Here is a 24,264-nt window from a genome sequence, read left to right as displayed (position 1 = left end):
AGGCGGCCGATGCCCAGTCTGGAGTTGGGGATATAATCAGGGAATGATGGGGACTGGGTGAGTGGGAAAAGGCACATGCTGTTTGTAGGGGCCACTAGACATAGTCAGTTAGAGCCACATGAGAATGCTGTGGACCCAGTTTGCCAGATATTTTCAGTTTCTTTTTCCTTAGAGATGCTGGAAATCCAGACTTTTATACGGAATCTTAGAATGTTTAGATATTGGCAAGGAATTATTTTTTTTAAAAAACACTGTGTGGGGGCCAGAGAGGCCAAACAGACTTATCAGTGGGAAAATTTGGCTCAGGGTGGCCAATTTGCAACCTCCAATTGTCCTTGAGACCAGTCCTCTGGCCCCAGTTTTCCCTCCAGAGGGCCAGATGCATAGTTTCTAACCCAAAGTAGGCCCTTCCTGTACTAGGGGAGGTAGAGGCAGCCCTTAGAGCTGTGAGCGCGGTCAGGGTGAATGTGGCAAATAGATGCTGAAGCGTTGGACCCACCACCAGCTGTTCTGGAGCAAGGATCCAACAAAGAGAGGTGGACCCTGGGTTTGCCTGTCATCCTGACCTACATGACAACTTATCCACAGACCAGCCCTAAATTCTGGGCCTAAGATCCATAGGAATTAAGTGGCAGAACCAATGATTGGGTAAAATTACTGCAAAGTTCTATTTCATTCTGTCTGGGACTGTTCCACATAGAAGAATATCTAAATAGAAAACCCTCTTCCCCAACATATACTTTTCTAAAGCCGATGCTTTAAGGGCAGCTGCCCAACAGAGGAAACCATTGCTTTTGCATTTACAAATATGCGTGGTCTGTGATTCCAGGGATATCATGGGCAATTGGCACCTCTTGCCCCATTAAATGGGGCTGATAATACAAATGGTTGAGATTTTGGTTAGGAGGTACAAAAGCCCTCTAAGAAATATCCAAAGCCTAAAAGATAAATAAGTAGATAAATAGATAAAAATAACACAGCCTGAGAGGCCTCTGTACAGATTTATGTAATCTACATTTCTCTTAGAAAGGTAAAGAAGGGACTAATTAATATAGAGATGGTGGAGTTTGCTGAATGTATATAATATCCACAGTGGAAGTCAAACTCTGGACGGGAGGAGGAAGAACTATTAGAATAAAAATAGATAATGACGTGCATGGACATCTGTGGAGTTGTCTATGGAATGGCTGTAGGGTTGGGTCAACTCATAGAGGGCTTGGTATGTCCCAAATACACACCCCAAAAGGCCCACGATACTGATCATGACGTCCTTTGCGATGGTGACACAGCTCATGTCTTCCCGGTAAAAGGTGATGAGCTCCAGGAGGGGCGGGATGATGAGGGCCAGGGCACTGCTGCTCACGGAGCTCATCAAGGAGATGATCAGCTCTAGGCGGGGGATGATGATGGCTGAGACACCTGCAGGCGGAAGGAAGTGGTGTCACTGAGGTTCCTGCAAGATGGGAGCTCAGAAAGAAACCGTTTTGGGGGAGCCTTAGAACGTGGTCATTCATCCTATATCAGAGTCCTTCCATGGCTGTCTGATACGCCATTCAGGAGAGGTGGGGAAGGAGCCCATTGTAGACTTGAGTAGGTCAGGCACCGTGGCTCTGGACTCCCCACCTCTGTTTTTGACCACTTTCTTTTTATGTTTTATCTTATTGGGTTTTTCACATATAATATTTCTTGGAAAAGCCCCTCAACCACCTATTTATTATAACCTACTCATTGTAGTGATGGGGAAATTTAGAGCTCTAGAGGTCACATGGCTGAGGTGAGAATCCATTAAAATGCCCAATCACTGAAACCAGTTTGGCTCAGTGGATAGAGCGTCAGCCTGGGGACTGAAAGGTCCCAGGTTCGATTTTGGTCAAGGGCATGTACCTTGGTTGTGGGCACATCCCCAGGAGTGGATATGCAGGAGGCAGCTGGTCGATGACTCTTATCGATGTTTCTAACTCTCTATCTCTCTCCCTTCCTCTCTGTAAAATATCAATAAAATATATATTTTCTAAAATGCCCAATCGAAGGCCCTTTCCACTCCCCTGTGGAACTTCCCATTTATAAGAAGGAACTTGGTGTATCATCGGTGTTCAACAAATGCTGAATCTACAGCAAATTTGTAGGTTATGTACTAACCTACATAATATAACCACTGTCTAGAAGCAAGGATATAAAAAATGAGAGATAGCTTATTGCTGTCAGAATCTCAGCCACTTGTTTTCATACTCTTAAAAGGATCTGGATAATGAAGGAGAACATAAAACAGAAGACAGCATTAGGCTGCTCACTTCCCATCCTATAAATACTCAAATCTCCATCTTTTATGCATATAATAAAACATATGTCATGTATTTTTCTAGGGGAGTCCAATTTTGATAACGTTTAAAGAGGAATGAATAAATATACAACCTATGTGATTCAACTTTATACAACCATATGATTGCCCTATGAAGAAATTAGGGGAAACCTGTTCGGAAAGCACCCTTACTAGTTTGCTGGCTCTTAAAGAAAATAATCACATGTTTATGAAATTGCTTCAACACATCTAATCAGAGAATGAGAGAGACAGACTCTCATGGTTGGGAACCCATCAATCCTCAAATGAGATGGTCCCTATCACAGTATTCCTTCATCAGATCTTTAATAAATTTCTTAAAGAGGTACAGAGAAAAGTCAGTGTCTGTTCTCCAAGAGAGCTCACAGTGACAGGGCTGAGAAGATACGTTAAAGGAAGCTCTAAAGCAAGATAGACCGGAAGAGTGATCTCTAAGGGACAGGTCTGGTCATGTCAATCCATTGCTCAGATGGCTCTCTCTGGCCTGCTCTCCTTAGGGCCCTGCAAATCCTCTGGCTTCGTATCTGATCACTCCCCACTGCTTTTAGTTTTCCAAAAAGGCCAGATGTCAATACTTGCTTCAGATCTGTGCAGAGCCTGCTCCCTACACCTGGTACACCCTTCACTCCTCCATCTACCGCCTACTTAACTTTCAGGTCTGAACTGACCAAGGCTCAGGGTATGTGCTCTTAGGGTGTCCTGTTCTTATGGCCCTAACCGTCAGATGGCACACTTTATTGCTGTAGTTATTTTCCTGCGTATATTTTTCACTCAGCTGTAAGCCTCAGGAGGGCAGGGACCCGTTCTTCCTCCTTATTCATGATTTGTGTCCCTCGTGCCTAGCACCATGTCAGGCATATAGTGGGTGCTCAACAAGCAGTTGTTGAACCGATAAAGAGTAACAACTGACAGATGAATAAAGGAAGAGGAAGTGGTCATTCAGCCTATATCAGAAGCAGACGTGGTATTAGGTCAGCTGTCTCTAGCGATGTCTTCCCTGAACCTGAGTGGCTTGAACTACTCCGTTTTTCTCTTCAACTGACACTATTCCATAGGAAGGATCTCAAAACAACATATTGTCAGGTTCCTGATGTCTTGGAACAGACTGGGAACTCTGTAACACCTTAAACCGAGCAGGTGCTGTTTCTTTTGATAGAACCCCAGTTAAGGAAAGTATAACATCTGTGGCATCTCTGCTGGGCTGCTCCAAGCACTACACAGTTTCTCCTGACCCCCAACTGAGACAGGATTTCACCTAACTTTAAACTTGGACAATTGGAGCTTTTAAGACTCGATTTGTGCTCTCCCTCTTTCACAATAATTCCACAGGTGGCTGAGGACAGATAGAGAAGTTACCCAAACCCTCACTTCTCCTGGTTCCTTCCTCCATTCTTCTTTGGGCACCTTTTCTGATATCTGGATATGCTTCCATAAAGAACCCCCAGCATCCCTGCTCATTCAGTCTGTGCGAGAAGCAGGCCATGGTATTCGGTCAGCTGTCTAGTGATGCCTTCCCATGTTCATGATGTTTCCCAGACATCTACTAGAGCACCCAATGTAGAATGAATGAGTGAATAAGTGAATGGAAAGAAGCATGAGGGAAGGGAGGGAGGGTGGAAAGGAGAGAAAAAAGTGCATCCAAAGAGTGATCCCCAAATCCTTCACAAATCAGCCCCTGGGGTTATTCCCTACAGTTAAACACAACTTTATGATTGGGGAGTTGACCCTGATTTATGATAGGTAGGAATATGGCACAATGGAAAACACAGACTTTGGAATAACACAACCCACATTCAAATCCCAGCTCTGTCACTTAGCAGCTATATGATTTGAGCATGTTACTTAAACTGTGTGAGTCACCGTTTCCGCAATTGTTACTATTGCGCTGCTAGGCTTTCTATCAGCATTAGATACTATCAGCACCACGCCTGGCATACAGAAGGCAGACAGGAGTGTGATCCAATGGATGATACTTCTTCCTCCCATAAACCAGCTACTGTATACCTTCTATGTGTAGGCGGTAGAGATTATAATAGTTACTATGTGATAGTTCTGTTAAGCCCATTTTTCAGGTGGAAAATTGAGGTTCAGAGAGCTAAAGTATCTTGCATAAGCTCACGATGAAGGCAAGTGGCGGATCCAGTAATAGTGAGGTAGAGGCCAATGTGGCTCCCAGCCACAACTCTGGTCAATGAAGGCCCTTATCCTACTCACAGGTCACACCGACCAAGGCTGTGCGGACAGACAGGTCTGCAAACAGTGTCCAGCTCTCTGACACCTGGGAGACGACGAAGGGGATGATGATCCCAGCGGGGACGTGGAACTGGAGGGCGTAGGTGAAGAAGATGCCAATAGAGTACATCAGCTTGACTGACTGGTACAGCCTGCAGATAGACAGGACGGGAAATGCGACGTGGTTCCTGGGCAGGGCCATGCAGGACCTGCTCACTGCTCAGAAGCCGGTACCTGTGACAAAGCTGGCTAACTTCCAGTGACTCAGGCTGGACCTGCCATCAGAGCCACCTAGAAGCTTATTAAACGTGTACATCCCTGGAGATTCTTATTCAGCAAGTCTGTGGCTCAGAAATCAGTGCCTTTTTTCTTTTAGTTTTTAAAAAAGGTATATCACCCTAGTTGGTTTGCCTCAATGGATAGAGCGTTGGTCTGTGAACTGAAGGGTCCCAGGTTCAATTCTGGTCAAGGGCGTATACTCCGCTGTAGGCATGATCCCCTGGTCAGGCTGTCGGGAGGCAACCAATCAATGTGTCCTTCTCACATCGATATTTCTCTCTATATCTCTTCCCCCTCCCCTCCACTCTCTCTAAAAATCAATGGGAAAATATCCTCGGGTGAGGATTAACTAAAAAAATAAAATAAATAAAAAAATACAAAAGGTGTATCAGCATAGAGTAAAATTCATAGCACTAAAGCCATATAGTAAAAAACCTCCCTCCCACCCTTAATTCCCAGTCACCAGTTTCTCTCTTTACAGGCAATCCCTCTAACAGTTTTCTTGTAGCCATTCCAGAAATCAGTAGATATGCAAGCTTATTTAGATACACACACACACACACACACACACACACACACACACACACAAACACACACACACTCACATGGCAGCATCCTCTACACACCACCGAACTCTGTCTTTGTTCATTAACTGTGTCTTGGAGATTGTTCCCTATCAGTACACATAGATCTGGCTTTTCTTTTTAACAGCTGGTTGGTATTCAAATTGCATGAATATACTACAGTTTTTTAACCAGTACGCAATAAATGGATATTTAGATTATTCCTAGTTGTTGTTTTTCTGCCAATAAACAGTGCTGCCAAGACTACCCTTGTACATATATCTCTGCACATATAGTGTGCAATCCCAGAAGTAATAATGCTGGGAAGAAGTACATGAGATTTACTACTGCGATAGCTGTTGACAGTGGCTGTGTGTGTGGTGGTCCTGGCCTATTGGAGGGCTGGTTTCCACATCCTTGCCCAGACAGTGTGTGAACACCTGCTGCTCTTTGCCTTTGGGCTTTTAAAACATTGGCATTTCTGTTATGAGGGAGACACAGCATTTTAAACATATATAAAATGCCATTTCCTGGGATTTGTCTGTGAACTGTGTCATCATGGCCATCTTTTCTTAGCTGTTGGTCTCATTATTAGGGAGGGCTATTTGCATATGCGTTCTTGCAGGCTGCTCTGGTGACTCTCACGAGCAGCCAGGCTTAGAGCAGGTGTGAAGTCCTCATGTTACCCGATGTCCATGTTTTCCAATGCAAGCCCCCTCTGGAAGGAAAACTCCCTGTCCCAGGTGGCCAGTGGCAGCCCAAATTGCCCAGAATAGGAACAGCCTATGAGGATGCTATATGTCTTGTGTAAAATAAGTCTCAACTTCAAAGAAATGCCACATGTATCATCTAGTCATTACTACAACGCAGTGAGGAGGGTGGGGCTGGTAATATGTTTCTCATTTTGCAGTTGTGGCCTTGAGGGAAATGAATGGCCTGCCATCCTACCTTCCCCAAAAGACCCAGGGTGTGGGGACACACAATCATGAAAATAGCCAACATTCAATGAGTGCCAGACACTTTTTTAAGCTCTTTGTGTGGAACCAATGAATCCTGAGGGAGTGTGGAAGTCATATGTCCACCTGCAGGACCCTGAATTATCCCTCTGGAGTTATACTTTTTGTCACTGCTCTTTCTCTTTTCCAAACACTCCTGATCTTTCCTGTTGTAGGGCCTTGGAATAATAGAGTCATTCAGATTCAGCTTCAAGCTTCAGCTTCTCCCAAACAATATGCACCAGGCGAGTTACTTACCTCTTCAAATATCAATTCCCTCATCTATTAAACGGAATTGAAAGTAAGGATGCTAACTCGTAGTGCCTGGATTGTCAAATGTACCTGTTACTATAATGCAAACATTAGCAGTTAGCATTTCTCACTAATAACAATACAAGGAAATACCACAGTTGCTGCTAAGACTCAGGGACCACCCTGGGTGTCAGGGACATACCAGCAATTGGGCAAGTTGAGAGTGATGCTGGCCTGGGTGTTCAACCCGAACTTCATGTAGCCAAACGACCCCATGCAGATGAAGAGGATGATGACAAGGGACATCCCCAAGTACAGGACAAAAGAAAACTGCTGTGGGTGCTTCATCTGGTTTTGGAGAGGCAGAACCTGGTGGTGAAAGGAAGTTGTGAAGGGAAAGGTAGAAGGAGATGTGACACTTTGTGAAGGAGCTGGTTCCCCATAAGCATAGACATCTTTTTCCTCGTGGCCCTGGGGCCAGGAACGGGCCTCTCCACATGGCCACCCCCCGCCCCCTTGCACTTCCCTCCATGCTCTCTATTGCCAGGACTGCTCTTCTCCTCCATCTGGGCTGAACAGTGAATTCTCACTCAGTCTTCAAAGCTTCATGTGGTGCACGGGGCATTTGGTGCCCTGAGAATGGGCCCCGCCATTCCCTTCCACCAGGAGAAGATCATATTCTCACTTTTCACAAATACTATTATTTGCTCAGCTGGGACAATGACTGGCTTCCTTCGAGAGCACATGGGACGCTTCGCGCAGAGCCCACATCCATCTTACCATACCGATGCCTTCAAAAGCGAAGACGGCTGTACCGAAGAACAGCAGGAAGTTCTCCCAGCTTGCCATCAAGGGCAGGTTGCTGGGATCTGGAATCTCCTGAAAGGAAGGGGAAGAAGGGCATTGGCTTTGCCATGGCACAGATATCATTGCCTGGCAGAAAGCTGGGCCAACCCTGATAGCCACAGAGAAAGTGCTATGAGCACCCAAGAGATACCCAGAATTGCTCAGCCTTCTCATCTCTTAAGAAGTTATTCTTATTGTGGTAAAATACACATAGCATAACACTTACAATTTTAACCATTTTCAAGTGTACAGTTCAGTGGCATTAAGTACATTCACACTGTCGTGCAACCAACACCACTAGCCATCTCCAAAACTTGTTCACATCCCAAACTGAAACTCTGTACCCATTGATAACTTCCCATTATTTGGCCCCCTGGTCACCCTAGTTTACTTTCTATCTCCATGAATTTGACTATCCTAGGTACCTCATGGAAGTGAGATCATACCATATTGTCCTTTTGCGATGGCTTACTTCACTTAGCATCATGTTGTACCATAGTTGATCCATGTTGTACCATAGATCAGAATTTCATTCCATTTTAAGGCTGAATAATATCTCACTGCATGTAACTTACCGTATTTGTTTATCCATTTGTCCAGTGGTGGGCTTTTGGGTTGTTACTACCTTTTTGCTATTGGGAGCCCTCTCATCTTTAAACATGAGACCCAGGAAGGAGAGCAGAATTGCCTGAGGCTACTCTCCAAGTTAGGGGCACAGCCCAGAAAAGGATTCCTCTCTCTTTCTCAAAGTCAATAAGAATAAAAAAATCTTACCAAAAAAAAAAATCTTAAAAAAAAAAAATGTTCACAGCTATCATCACCATAGCAGGGGCTGCTCAGAGTAGGGGGGGTCTCCTTCCTTACCTTGATCTGCCCATAAAGGTAATAATTTTCCTGGGTGTCGCAGCACCCCCAGACACTGACCCACTTCTGGCTTCAGGCACTGACCTGCAAGATATACTCAAAGATCAGAATCATGCTCCCCAGGGTGGTGATGTTGGCCAGAGTCGAGAAGACAGACAGCACATTGAGGTTCTGGATAAACACTAACAGGACCAGGAAGGGCAGGATCGTCAGCATGTAGAAGCGAATATCCAAGATGGGAGCCAGCACCAGCTTCTTCCTGGGTTGGCAGATGTTGGAGGTCACGTGGGCTTCTTCCACTATCTGACATAGAGCACAAAGAAGGGAGTACAGTTACGGGTAAAGATTAAACAAAGGATACCCACTTAAGTCTCTATTTCAGATGATGAACAGGTAACTTTTTAGTACAACTTGTCCCGAATATCACATAGGACATAATCATAGTTTAAAAAAAAAAAGGTACTTGCTGCTTATCTGAAATTCCAATTTTATCATTTAGCCCAACCTCTTCTTTCCTACAAAATGGTTTTCTTTCCTACACCCAAACATCGGAAGGTGATGACACAAAGGTATTTTCTTCTACTTTAGAAAGCTCTCAATATTAGGCACTCTCGATCTATTTGAATATTCCATCTACATTACTTGTCATAGTTCTGGCTGTTTGAGAGCGCAAACACAAATGTGTGCTCTCCACTCCATGAAGTCAAGAGAGAAGACTAAGATTGATTTGTAATGCCTGTTAGGGATGTAACGAGGGCAAGGTTGTAGCTTGTTTGCCTTACATTTAATTAGTCATCTCTATATGACAATCCTCAGGTACTTAAACCTTACTAACACTTCAGGCCAAAAATCAAAACAAAAAACAACTCAATTATTTCTGATTGGACATGCTTATAAGCCTCTCTCCCTCCTGGTTACACCTCTCTATGATCCTTTAAAAGAGCGATTCCCAGGATTGAGAGAACTCTTAAGAGTAGTCTCATCGTGGTTAGAAATGAAGCCATCTCCTCCCATGATCTGAACTCCATACTTTTGCTCACGCAGCCCTAGCAGCTTTCCTCCCATTCTATCTAGAAGAGACCTCTTTACCTGTTGTAAATTGTCTGCCATAAACATAAAATACACACTGCAGAAGCCCAGTTGAGTAACGATTACTAAGAAGCTGACAGTGTACCTGGGAAGGAAAAGAAGAGGCAAACAGAGGGAGAAAATTACTTTTTTTAAATGCGCTAATTTTTATTTTTTGAAACAATAATTTATGTTATTTTAAATATTTCCCCACTTTTCTATATTGAAAATTTTCAAGACCACAGAAAAAGGTGAAAGACTAGTATAACTAACATCCATATATCCTTTAACTAGATATACCAGTTGTTAACTTTTGGCCCTAACTGCATCATGTAGGTATTTCACACACACACACACACACACACACACACACACACACACACACACACTTTTTCAGAACCATTTGAAAGTCAATTGTAGATAGAACACCTCAACTCTAAATACCTCGGCATACCTCTCTTAAGATTATAATGCCCAGAAAATCAACTTCAATATATACATATAGTCCATATTTTTAAATAACCCAATTCTCTCCAAAATATCTTGATTAGCTGTGTGTGTTTTTTTAATTCAGAATCTAATCAAGCTTTGTATATTGTATTAAGGCTGTGTCTTTTTAGTCTTTTTTCACATGGAACAGCCCAAAATCCAGCCTTTTTGATTTCTACGACCTTGTTGTTCTGGGAAGAGTCCAGGCCAACTGTCGTGCTGAATGTCCCCATTGTGGACTTGTACAATTGTTTCCTTGTGATCAGGTCCAGATAAGCACTTTGGTAAGTGTACCACGTAAGTGATATTTTGTACGTTTTTTCATCATATTGGGAGGCACATGATGTCCTGTGGTTACACTGCGAAGTGACTGCCAGACTTTTCCAATGTACATTTCCTTCTTTGTAATCTGATGGTAAAACTTTGAGATGGCATGAAAATCCGTTTCCCCTCAAACTAAGGGTTTTAACGTTCATTAATGACCTTTGCCTAGATCAATTTTTTCATCAGTGGTTGCAAGGTGGTGGTTTTCTAATTTCATCTGTCACTTCTAAATTTATTAGCTATCATATATTCCTTCTCCACTTTTTAAAAAATTACAATAGACTCACATTAATTTTTTTGAACTTTTGAGCAAAACTGATGACATTGCTGGGAAGCAAGATTTCAAATGCTCCCTCAGATCCATTATTTTAAAAATTAATATATTATACTCCATCATAATCATTATGATTTTATTTTTATTTTTAAAATATGTTTTTATTAACTTTAAAGAGAGGGAGAGAGAAATAGAAACATCAATGATGAGAGAGAATTATCAACTGGCTGGGGATTGAGCCCACAACTAAGGCATGTGCCCTGACCGGGAATCAAACAGTAACCTCCTGGTTCATAGGTCAATGCTCAACCACTGAGCAACACTGGCTGGGCTCTTTTAGATTTTTAAGTTGTCTCCATTTGAGGATGCATTTATTTATTTTTAGGGAACAAAGATATGCTCCTCTATTTAGATTCTAAAGTTTATAATAGATTAGTTAAATGATACTTCAACATTGGGTTATAGTATCAATTGCATCAGAATCATCTGAGGTTTAGGCCAAAAAATATAGATTCCTGGCTCTCAATCAGCTTTGAGTCAGAGGCAGGGGGATGTCATGTGGATTTCAAAATGGAGACATCTTTTCTCTCTTTACTAGGCACATTTTTAAACATATACAAAAGCAATGACAATAATCCAGTGAATTCTCGTGTGCCCATGCCAGCTTCAACAACCGAAGTTTTTTCCACTCCTCTTCCATCTATCCCTTCATGCCTACACCACACACATGCTTCTTTTGTTGGAATATTTGTAACAAACTGAAGATCTCATGGCTCTTCACCTGTCAATAACTCAGAATGCAACCCTAATGGACAAGGACTTAAACAAATAGCCATCGTGCCATTACCAACCCTGACAAAATTAACAGTAATTCCTTTATATTATTTCATATTCAGTCCATATTCATATTTCTCCAATTGGCTCAAAAAATGTCTATTTTACAGATTCTAGAAAGTTTAAACGTTGCATTTAGTTATTAAGTCTCTTAAGTTTTTTAAACTGCTAGGTTCCCTTTGACCTGTTTTATTTGTTTTTCTTTGCAACTTTTAGTTTTTTGGTTCGTATTGAAGCTATCAGATTCTTTGTCCCATAGTATGGCCCACTTTCTAGATTTTAGTGGATGACTTTATAATGTCAGTTTCTTGTTTCTCTATCCTGTAAACTGATGTTATATCTAGTAGCTTGATTAGACTGACGCTCATCATTTATCTTCTTGGTGAGGATATTTTAGAAGCGTGCTCTTGTACTCCCTACTGTACCCCTTCATAAGATACCTCACATCTGGCTGTCCTGTGTGTAAACATGAGATGCTAAAATTAGTATCTGGGGTCTGGTGGTGTCAGTGTATTCTTCCTTCATGAAGTTTCGCAATGACCTTTCACCTCATGGCTTGAACATCCATTGATGATTGCTGCCTTCATGCAATGGGCAGTTTGTGTTTTTCTTAAATCTTTCATTGATTTTTTTTTTAAGAGAGGAAGAGAGAGGGAGAGAAAAACATTGACACTAGAACAAAACATTGATCTGCCGCTTCCCGCACACCACCACCGGGGACAGAGCCTGCAACCCAGGCATGTACCCTGACCAAGAATTAAACTGGCAACCTTTCAGTGCACAGGACATGGCTCAACTCAACCAACTGAGCCACACCAGCCAGGGCTGAAAGAAGCAGTTTTTCATCAAGCTCCCGAGGTATCCCTTGGCACACTAAAAATTACAAATTGTTGTTATAAATGTTTTCCCAACTCCTTCTCAGGTACTTGACTGCCAGAGAAATGGAATGGTGGGAGCTAGATGTTCGGGATTCCAGTCGTTGCTCTGCCACTACATTCCTGTGTAAACTTGGGCAGCTTTAGTATCCCATCTGGGCTTCATTTTCCCCCTCCATTTGAATAGCCATGGTTATGGTGACCTCTTAGGACCCTTCACACCCCATAGTTTTTTCCATGGTGCCATCAGAAACTGACAAACCATGGTAAAAAGGATGGGGCAATTAGGAGTCACCCATTATTACTACCTGATAATTAGTGTGACTCATATGGGGAGATCAATGACCTACTGAGAGTCCCAAGTGAGGAGTGGCCACAGGAATCTTGGGAGCCACAGTGCTGACTCACTACCTCCTGAGGGGCTCTGCTGGAAAGGCTGAAATGTGAGGTTCTTTTAAAGACTTTTTTATGGATTTTTAAAGAGAGAGGAAGGGAGTGGGAGAGAGAGAAACATCAATGTGAGAGCAGAACATGTATGGGCTGCCTCATGCACACCTGCTATGGGGATCAAGCCTGCAAACCTGGGCATGTGTTCTGACTGGGAATCGAACCTGCAACCCTTTGGTGCACAGAAGGATGCACACTGGCCGGGGCTGAAATGTCAGGTTCTTGATCGAATCTCTGCTCCACCACTATTTCTATGTCCGTGGATGTGTTATTTTGTCTTTATGAGCCTTGGTTACTTCATATTCCCAGGACAAAAAACTGTCAGCCTACTTCACAAAGTCATTGGGAAGATCAGAAGAGACAAGACATAGAAGAGCATTTTGAATACCAAACTTTTTATCAAGCAAGGGAACAACCTAAATGTTCACTATTAGGAAAAGGATTAGATAAATCTATGGTATACATCCATACCGGGAACATCGTGAGCTTTAAAAAATGAGAGAGATTTCTATGTCCCAATGTGGAAAAAAATTTGAAACATATTGTTAGATGAAAGAGCAAATTTCCAAACAAATATTCTAATTAATATATAAGATTATACAAAACAAAGTGTATATTTTCAGCCCTGGCTGGTGTGGCTCGGTTGGTTGGGTGTCGTCCTGTGCACTGAAAGGTTGCTGGTTCCATTCTCCGTCAGGGCACATGCCTGGGCTGGGGGCTGGATCCCCAGTAGGGAACATACAGGAGGCAGCTTATCAATGTTTCTCTCTCTTTCTTCCTCTCTCTAAAAATTTTTTTTTATTATATATTTTTAAATCTTAAAAATATATATTCCCATTCCCACACAGATATCCACATATTATACATGCAAAGAAAAACAAGTCTAGAGGACCCTTGCCTAACTAGGTAGCAGCGATTACTTCTTGTGTAAAGAGTGGGAGTGACAATGGAACTGTTGGAGGAGATGCTCTATATTGTTTGACACTTTGCAATAAGGACATATTCATTTAAAACCTGTGTAACTAGAAATAAAGGAAGATCAGGGGAGGGTTATTAGTGCTGCTGCTGTTGTTGTTGTTATTATTACTGCCATGACTATTACCTTCCCCACACCGAGTGGGTCCTGAGCCAGGCGTTTGGGCACGTTTCAAGGCTGTACATCATAGCCTCCCCGTAGTTCACAAAACTCTTTTGCAGTCTAGAGAAAGAACAAGAAATGCATCACTTAGAACATTTTTGTGAAAAGTACAATGTACTCCCACAGAGTGTAATTATTATACATATACTTGTGTGTTCACCTGGAGCATTCTAGTTATTTTTCTAGCAACACTTATTACCGAAATATTTTATAACAGTATACTTGAACAACTCTCAGGAGTCAGCTTTTTTTCTTTTTTTTGTAGCAGTTTTATTTTAAATACTGCTATTTAAGTGGATTTTTAAAAAACAAAGAGTAGCTGTGAATTGATGAGGCCTGCAAACCAGGGGAGAGGGGACGTGAAAGGAAGTGTGGCATGTGCAAGCGCGGTCAGGGCGAGGAGGGGAGAGGGAGAGCAGGGTTGGGTTTCTGGGCTTATATTCCCTCCTTCCCACTGCTGAGGGTGTTGGGACATTTGGGAGGCCTATCTGGGACCATATCACACGCAGAGATGATACTCGGGCTCCTGCCCAGCAGCCCTGTGGGATGTGACACCCACATTCCAGTCTATTTTGTCCCTCTTCCCTCGGCGGCCCTTCCTCGGGGTGGAGAAGGCCTTCCTGAGTAAGTGGGAGCAGCAGCAGTTTGCTGAGGGCCCTGATCCATGTCAATTGCAGGGTGGAGGGGAGTAGCTGGGAGGCGAAAAGGTCCCCGGACTTGCCGGGAAGCCAGGGTTTAGATCCCAATATGCCCTCTCTGATAGCTGGGAGACCTTGAGTAGGTCTCTCTAGATTTCTGGACCTCAGTTTGGGTTTGGGGGAGAAGACAGTGAAAGATGGATACAGAGATGGGAAGGCAGCATGAATCTTCTATTTTTATTATTGCTGTGCTGGGCATTTCAAATATAAAGGAGGTCACAATGCATACGACTGGCAAACATTGATCTGGGGATTATAAATTCAAAAGCTCTGGGGACTAGACCCATATCGGTAATGTGGTGAGAGGGGCTGGTATGAGATAACGGGGAATAGTGAAGACTGTGGCAAACCCTCTGGTTCACACCCCGTCCTAAAAGGGGTTGGCTGGGACTTGGCTTCAGCTAAATGATAATGGAGGAAAGCCCCAGATGTGCCAGATGTCTAATGGGCAAGAAGAAGATGAAGATCTTTTTTAAAAATGTGAAATCTCCGAATTTTTAAGCATAGTCTAAAACAAAACAAAACAGTCAAAGCCGGTTTGGCTCAGTGGTAGAGTGTCAGTCTGCAGACTGAAAGGTCCCAGGTTCGATTTCGGTCAAGGGCATGTACCTTGGTTGCGGGCACATCCCCCGTAGGGGGTGTGCAAGAGGCAGCTGGTCGATGTTTCTCTCTCATCGACGTTTCTATCTCTCTATCTCTCTCCCTTTCTTTGTTAAAAATCAATAAAATATATTAAAAATAAATAAAATAAAATAAAATAAAACAAAACAAAACAAAAACTATGGAATTCCCCCAAAACATATCCAAAGGCCCTAGTCAGCTCTTATGCCACCAGTCAGCTCTGTATTAGAAAAAAGAAAGAAAGAAAGAAAAGTCATCAGAAAAACAACAACAACAACAAAAAACACACAAACAACAACAACAAGCAAACCCCAGGGGAAGGCTATCATGAATGGCATAGATATTAGAAGCCTACTTGGTGATATAATGGCCCCAGTAGGCTCGAGGGAAAAGGAAATTTGCAAAACGTTAGAGTGAAGTCAGAAAGGTCTTGGAGTACCACGTCTGCGACTCCCTAGCTTTGTGACCCTGAGCAAGGCATCTAACTCAGATCTAAGTCTCAGTTTGCTCATCTGTAAAATGGGAATAATGGTGCTATGAAAGTTTACTGTGAGGAGTAAATAGAAGGCGGCTTGCAAAGCTCCTGCCGTGTGTCCGCCACAGTGTAATTGGGCAATAAATATAATTGAAGAATGAGTAAGTTCTCTTAACAGTGTTTTGTGAGCTGAAAAGTGCTCCACAAATTAGGTGTGACTGATATAATTTCCAGATACACCTATTTGGGTTTGATAAATTGGCTTTATGAGGAGTTTCACCAGCTTTGACTTTGGAAGTCTTTCTGCATGTATCTGATGACGCGGTTAGCCTTACACACCTCCGTAACAGCTCAGAGTTATGGATAGAGAGCCACCAGGTGGTGGGATGTAAGGAATTACCAATCATTCATGAATGGTAGCTTTTTATTTTTATTTATTTATTTTTTATTGATTTCAGAGAGTAAGGGAGAGGGAGAGATAGAAACATCAATGATAAGAGGATCATTGATCAGCTGCCTCCTGCCCGCCCCCTACTGGAGATCGAGCCCACAACCTGGGCATGTGCCCTTGATCAGAATTAAACCTAGGACCCTTCAGTCCACAGGCTGACGCTCTGTCCACTGAGCCAAACCAGCTAGGGCAAATGGTAAGTTTTTAAATAGGAAACTCTCAGCATTACTTGTTTTCACTGCATTTGTCTTTTCTTTGTATTGAAGTTTTAAAAATATAAATACTGAGTATCAGATGTGGGCTTTATTAATGACTGATGTAACTGCAAACTAGTCATTTCATTGCTAACTTTTTTACTTTTACTAAATTGTCCCCTAAAAAGTTTACCTGGAACAAATTACTCATACAAAATGCACATATGGGAGGTGGGAGAGGTTGAGGGTGGGAAGAGTAGAGGAAGAAAAACATCTCTAAGTATCTCACATATACATGGCGGTTTACAGAGCATGTTTGCATCTTGTATCAATGTGATCTCTCTAGGTTCAGGGGGAGCTGGAACTTGACTAGTATCATCCAGCTAGTTAGCAGCCAAGTTGAGCCTGAACGTAGGAGTTTCCAGTGGAGGTTCTTTATCACCGCCTCTGTAGAATCTAGAACAGCAGGGGTGGTGGTGGCTTGAAGAAATGACTAGGTAATTGGGTTAATGTCAAAGGAAACTCAACACACCCTCAGACAGGGCCTGGCACGGGCTGAGAGAGAAGCAGGACCCTCACCTGTGACTGAGGTGATTCGCGCAGTTCACCAGGATGACCATGCAGTGCACTGTGATGATCCCGATGACCAGCAGGCTGAGGGGACCGACCTGGAGGGCAGAGAGAGGTGGGGATGGTTAGCCACACACGGGCCTCTCCCAGCCTCTGACAATAAAGCTGCCTCTGGGATGAGAGCCCCTGCCTGAATGTCCTGATCCCTCCAGATGTTCTGGTCTACATGCTCTTCTTAGCATCACTATAAAGTAGCTGCCCAACCTCCACTAGGACACTTCCAGTGACAGAGCACTCACTATTTTCCTAGACTTGGGACTTTTTCCTCTAGCACAGATTGTCAACACGGGTACTGGTGACATTTTGGGCCTGACGATTCTTGGTTGTGGGGGCTGTCCTGTGTGTTTTAGGATGTTCAACAGCATTCCTTGGCTTCTACTCACCAGGTATCAGTGGCATGCTCTCTTTCCAAACAAGTTGTGACAACCAGGAATGTCTCTAGACATTGTCAATATCTTTGGGGACGCGTGTGAAAAATTGTCCGCAGTTGAGAGTCACTGCCTTAGCGTGTCTAATTTGTCAATACTTCTTTCATTTTTAACTAAGAATTGTATACATTTAAGGTGTACAACATGATGATTTGATATACATATAGATAGTACAATGATTACTATAATCAAGCTAATGAACATATCTTCTCACATAGTTTCCATTTTTTCTTTGTATGTGGGAAGAGATTAAAAATCAGGGCTCGCCGGAACCGGTTTGGCTCGGTAGAGAGAGCGTCGGCCTGCAGACTCAAGAGTCCCAGGTTCGATTTCGGTCAAGGGCATATATGTTGGTTGCAGGCACATCCCCAGTAGGGAGTGTGCAGGAGGCAGCTGATCAATGTTTCTTTCTCATCGATGTTTCTAACTATCCCTCTCCCTTCCTCTCTGTAAAAAATCAATAAAATATATTAAAAAAACCAAACAAAACAGGGCTCATTATTAAACATAATCTCCCACGCAGTGCACTTGGCATAGAGTAAAGAGGGTCTGTTTCACCTCCTTTGTTCTGGACACTCATACTTTAGAGATGTGACCTAATATTATCTCTCATAAAGAAACAAATGAGAGATCAAGAGTACCACTAGATTCCACTAGAATGTAACCTCCTCAGAGACTCTGCCTTATTTACTTCTATATCCCCAGGCCCTAAAAGTGCACATAATGGTTATTCAATATACATAGTTCTCAAGTGAATTATGGTCAAAGGTTCTGGTGGGAGATTAGGAAGCAAAATCAAAGTACAAAAGAATTATCTTAAACAGAAAAATCCCAATGGGCAAAGATAGTGGCAATGGGGTAATAATACTCCCAGAAATTCTAGAACCCTGAGAATTCCAAAGGGGAGAGTCCCATTTCTGGGTTAGAACTGCCACGGGTTGGAAGTTATAACAGAAGCCAGCGTCTCAATAAGCCTTCTTTAGACACGGGGCCACTTACCAGGCCTGGGTGGAGGAGAGATTGACTTCGATTAAATGGAAATCGTCTGTTTGGCATTAATTCAGTACACATGAATTGAGATTTCCTGTGTGCCAGTCACTACAGTAGGCACGGTGGAGAGGTGTTAAGATAAATCAAAGTTCCTGCCCTCAGAACTTTCAGGTAAGTGAGGAAGACAGAAATATTAGAAAAGAAGTGTGTCTTACTTTTATAAGTGCTGTAAAAATTCCAGGTGAGGTAGGTATGAGTTCTAGAAAACCTGAAGGTGACAGTGACATTAATGTCAAAAGGAATCAATCAGTCAAGTTTTACAGAGGAGGGAGAAGGGAATGGCCTACGAAGAGACAGAGGTGGGTGGCAGGGAGAGTGGGGGACTGGAGAAGATGTTATCCTCACCTTTCAAGACACTCTCTCCGAGTTGATCAAATGGGCTGAAAACAAGCCACATGTTCACACTAACTTCAGGGGCTGGGCTGCCACTGTGAACGAGTGAAATGGGGTGGGTGATCCTGGGGCAAGGGGAGGACTGTGGCAAAGCTGACTATGTATCAGTCTGTGAGGAGGGTCTTGAAGAATAAGTGCAGGGCGGTGGGGGAATGGAATGGAGATGGTCAAACTTCCGGTTATGAGATAAATAGGTACTGGGGATGTATGTACACCATGAGGACTGTAGTTAACACTGCTGTGGGTATATTTGAAAGTTGCAAAGAGAGTAGATCCTAAACGTTCTCACCTCAAGGGAAAAACATTTTTTTGTAACAGGATGATGAATATTAGCTAAACTTATTGTAGTAACCATTTCGCAATATCTCTATATCAAGTCATTATGTGGTACACGTTAAACTCATACAGAGCTGCATGTCAATTACACCTCAATAAAACTGGGAAAAGAATAATGTCCTGTCACCTCCGGGCTCCAGGTTGGCTGCTGAGGATTGATGCCTGCATTCACATTTGCTCTTATAGAAGGTACCCCCAAACTGTCTATTGATAAACAGTGCAAAGGCCTCAGGAACCTACCACCCCATTCCCCGAAATGGGTAAACCTAGTTTTTTATCACCAGATTCCTCTTACCAAGATGCCGGCATTTTTCATGGCCACGGGAAGTCCCAGGAGCCCAGTGCCAATGTTGCATTTCAATAAGTGGACCAAGGTTTGCATCATCCTGTGTGGGAAGAGCAGGGAGACAAGAGGGCATGTTAGTGGAAGGGAAGGGTGGCCCAACTCAGCCTCCTTCCAGCACCCTCTGTAGGGAAGAGGGACAAAACCCGATAAAGTGGACTCTGGTTTAGGTCCCAGGATCTGTCCTAGAGTAGCTGATCCTGGTGGGCTAGTTCAGATAGCTCAACAAATATGTTTTTTAATTAATTTATTTTTAGCGAAAGAGAGGAAGAGAGAGGGGAGACAGAGATGGAAACATCAATGTGAAAGTGAAACATTGACTGGCTACCTCCTGCATGCCTCCTACCTCTGACCAAGCCCACAACCCAGGCCTGTGCCCTGACCAAGAATCAAATTGGCAGTCCTTTCAATGCACGGGACAATGCCCAACCAACTGAGCCACACTGGCTAGGGGAGCTCAACAAATATTTAGCATGTACTAAGCATTAAAGAAAATGTTTCTAACAATTGCTACCATCTGGATAACTCCCTAGTACCAGTTTATTCATTAACTCACCCAGTGCTTTCTTTCATGATTTATTCACTCAATATTTATGAAGACCTACTAGATGTAGCATTTAGGTAGACAGTGAAAAAAATTTAACAATTTTCTCAATTTGGGGAGTAATTATTGATGCCAGGTCTTTGATTAATTCACTCCCTAGAAAAAACATAACCTCCCACCAATATATGGAGTATTTACGGGTTCTTATTCACTCTTTCATCTATTTACCCAACCAGTATACATTTTGAACTTATTCCATGCTATGTAAAATTTAATAACATTGCCACTGTGCATGTAGAATGCTTACTATGTCTGGCAGGGGTTAGTTAAGTCTATATATCTAAGGATAGGGACACCCATTGTCTCTTCACTTCTAAGAGGTGACATTTATTTCTTAGTAACTTGAATTATTGAAAAATATGCCAAAGCAAAAACATTAAAGAATGTTTTGTCAATTCTTTGGTAAATAATTTTTCCAAAAGATTTGCTCTTTCTCCCTCCTTCCCTCACTTCTTTCCTAGAGTGGTGTCTAGTCTTACTTGAATCAGGTCTCCTGGGAAAGGTGAGACAAGTTTTTGGAGAAGCTGTTAGCTAACAGCATTATAGATCAGGGCCTTGGAGAATAAAACATGTAAGGAATTCCTGGGAATTAATATATATATATAATTTTATTTTTTTTCTTGAAAAATATTACATTGATGTTATAAAAGGAAATGCCAATATTTCACCAAATGGGAATAATCACCCTTAATATTTTGATTGATATTCTCCTGGGCATCCTTATTTGCTTTTAAACACACAACATTTACACAAGAAGAAGTATTATAATACTATATATTAAATTAATTGTCATTATGAATAGTATGTCCTATACATTTTTCATAACCATATATTTCCTTCATCACTTGTAATGGCTGTATTTACTCTATTATGTGTGTACATACTTTATTTAAATGATCTCTTGTTATTTTGTCAACCTTATAATCAGTGTTTCAATAAAATAATCATGCATACCTATCTCTCCCTTCTCTGTCTCTCATTTATTTCCCCAGAGCAGTCACGACTGCCAGTTCTGTGTGTATGTGTGTATTTTCAAAGAAAGCATATGCAAAATAGTATTTGTGTGTTTTATATAAATATACATTAGGATTTTTAATACATTACAACATTGTCATCTACAAAGATACCAAAAGGACATGAGAGAGGAGGATCTTTCTTGACACCCTATTAACACTGGGTATTGTCATTTATAATCTCATTATACCATGGCAATTATGTGATCTAATTATTAGGTAACAGTCTGCTTGGAAAATAAATGCTAAGAAAAATTTCCATGTATCTGAGTCTATGGCAGTTAAAATAGGGACATAAGACTAGGATGTGACCTTTTGTTTCCTGGATGGGTTTGTTGTTGGGAGGGAGGTGGGGGGAGAGAGGAAGAATCAGAGAAAATGAAGACTAGTAGCTGCAAGAGAGGAGAGCAGCTTGAAACTGTGGCAGAAAGAACATTGTTCCTGGAATCCAGAAACTCATGCTGGATGGCTACTCTATCTGGGTTCTTTGCAAAAACTGGGCGACAGGTATAATACCCAGAGCCACACGGATCAACCTTCTCAGATTCTGAAGGTTCTGTTTTTCATCCATTCATCCCCTGTACACTGGGGATAGTGTGTAAAGAAGAGAGAAGTAGGAAGAGTGGCCCAGAGCTGAAGGCAGCAGCGCTTGGCCTCAGACCTGGAAGGGCAGAGCAGTCACTTACGACAATCTATTGGCTTCCTCAGCAGGACGAACACTCTCTGAACTGGTGTTACTGCTACTCTCGGAGACTGACTTGGACCCGTCATCCAGGGAGTTGAACTCGCGGCCGTCCCTTCTAAGCAATGGAGTCTTCGACATGGTGGGGAGGTGGCTCAGGGTGAAGTCCTGTAACTGCCTCGAACCAGCCTTCCATGGGTTTTTCTCCAGAGAAACCAAGGCTGCTGGCTTGAGATGATAGCTCCTAATTCTTGAGCGTGCCTGCCCTGGGTGAAGCCTGAGCTTGTGAATCAGTGAAGCACTGGTGGCAGGGGAAGATGATGCTGATTAGGCCTCACCTGACTTTTGGGGAACTTATGAGAGTCTCATCTCAGGAGGACCCTCAGTGCCCCTTGCATTTGATTGGCCACACGCCAAGATTTGCCTGGACGTTCAGCCCCTCCCACTTTAGCCCCAAAGGGAACAGTGTGACTGGGAGGAAGAAGGCACCATTGGACTGGAGGTCCCGTGCCTGGATGTGGGGCCAGGCCCAGTGCTTCACTATCCCTGGCAAGGGGGGAAACCAGCACTACCTCACAATGGAGGCTGCCCGTCCAATAAAGTGCTGCAGAATCCCAGGATGCAGGTGTGGTCCAACAGAGGATAATCCGGCCCAGTTCAAATGCCACCTGCTCAGAATTTCTGTACAATTTCTGACTTGGGTTTGAATAGGATCTCTCTGGCCATTTTGTTGGCAGCAGATTGAATGGGGGCGAGAGCAAAAGCAAGGATGTGACGAGGAGGCTGTTGCAGTAAACTCAGAGGCTACTGCAATGGCCCAAGGGCAACAGGGGTTTTGACCAGGTGGCAGCTAAAGATGGCGAGAAGTGACCGAAGGCTGGACGTCTTTAAAGCGAAAGCCAAGAGGACGTGCTGGCGGACTTACTGTGGGGTGTTAAGGAAAGAAAGGGCTCGAAGATGACTCCACTGTTTTGGGGGTAACAGGAAGGATGGGCTCGGCATGAACAAAGTCTAATCTTGAAGATACCTTTGCAGGGCAAACCCCGGCCCACTGTACTTTGACTGTATATCTATTTGGGATGGTCTGGAGATGTTACTTACGAAGATTATGGGGGTGGGGGGGAAGGGAGGAGGAGGGCAACGTGTTCCCCATGGCAACTCTTAGTAATGCTCTGAAATCAATTCTGTGAGCCTCTTCCCTCTCCTGAATATCAAGTGAGATCTCTCCCTCCTCTGATGCCTGAAAGGTTATTTCCCAAGTTGGGAATAATTTCATCTCCCCATTATATTTATTCCTTGCTTTAATACTCACTAGTGAATGCCTGCTCTGAATCAGGCAGGCACCATAGACTCAGCAATGAACACTTTTAAGGAGTCTGTACTTTAGAGGGAAGTAGGAAGAGGACCAACAAGTAAACAACGAGACAGTGATAGATTATATGAAATGCCATACTCATTTTAAAACAAAGCAAAACTATAAGAAGTGAGAGTCACCCTCATCCAGAGAGAACAGCTGTGACCAATTTAATGTGCTTCATTCATGCACATGTCCCACCACTAACTTGATGTGTAATACAGCTTTATAAAAAATAGTGGTAAAATACATGTAACATAAAACTTATCATCTTAACCATTTTTTAAAAAATTGATTTTAGAGAGAGGGGCAGACAATAGAAACATTGATTGGCTGTCTCCTGCATACCCGTATTGGGGATCAAGCCCAAAACCTGGGTATGTGTCCTGATGGGGAATCAAACTGGTGACTTCTGGTTCATGGTCAATGTTCAACCACTGAGCACACTGGCAGGGCAGCTATGTTAGCCATTTTTAAGTGTGCAGTTCAGTAGTGTTAAATACATACACAATGTGTACAACCAATTTTCAGAACTCTTCATTTTACAAATCTGAACCTGTATACCAGTTAAACTTCCTTTTCCCTCTCCCCTAATATGTGCCCCCCAATTCTATTTTATTATTATTTTTTTCATGACTCTGACTACTGTATGTATCTCATAGAACTGGAATGATGCATTGTCTTTTTTTCTGACTGGCTTATTTCACTAAGTATAATATCCTCGAGGTTTACCAGTATCTGTGTTGTGACATGTGTCAAATTTCCTTCCTTTTTAAGGCTGAGTAACATTCCATTGTAATATATAGACCACATTTTGTTTATCCATTCATCTGTCAACGAACATTTAGGTTGCTTCCACCTTTTGGTTATTGTGAATCATGCTGCTCTGAATATGGGTGTGCAACTATCTTATTTGAAATGCTAATACAACTTTTTCACTTAATATGTGTTATCCATATTTTCACTTCACTAAACAGATGAAGAAATAAATTTTAACGATTGGAGAACATTTAATTTTTAAAGTAGTGTTTATTGAGGTATAACTTACATCCAGAAAAAGTCACCCTTATAAAGTATACATTTCAACAAGTTTTGACAGATGCATTGTCTCATAACTAACACCAATCTATATAACATTTCCATCACTCCAAAAAGTTCCCACAGGCCCCTCTGT

The 24,264-nt window shown here is 42.6% G+C and overlaps 1 protein-coding gene across 1 annotated transcript; it reads right to left on the bottom strand.

Annotated features, from left to right (window-relative positions):
* Positions 1-232: 232 nt before the first annotated feature.
* Positions 233-21,877, bottom strand: LOC311622750 (proton-coupled amino acid transporter 3-like; the record flags this gene model as incomplete). Its single annotated transcript, XM_084884064.1, has 10 exons — positions 233-1,419; positions 4,553-4,722; positions 6,862-7,028; positions 7,440-7,538; positions 8,454-8,672; positions 9,459-9,543; positions 13,783-13,878; positions 16,837-16,925; positions 19,390-19,480; positions 21,741-21,877. 10 exons carry the CDS (start codon positions 21,875-21,877, stop codon positions 1,130-1,132), a joined length of 1,443 nt encoding a protein of 480 aa, XP_084740190.1. The 3' UTR covers positions 233-1,129.
* Positions 21,878-24,264: the final 2,387 nt, after the last annotated feature.

This window comes from Pipistrellus hanaki (assembly GCF_964339955.1).
Source record: "Pipistrellus hanaki genome assembly, chromosome: 5".
In the NCBI taxonomy this organism is placed as follows: domain Eukaryota; kingdom Metazoa; phylum Chordata; class Mammalia; order Chiroptera; family Vespertilionidae; genus Pipistrellus; species Pipistrellus hanaki.
Note: the sequence above shows the minus strand (reverse complement) of the source record. Positions and strands in the feature narration are given on the sequence as shown.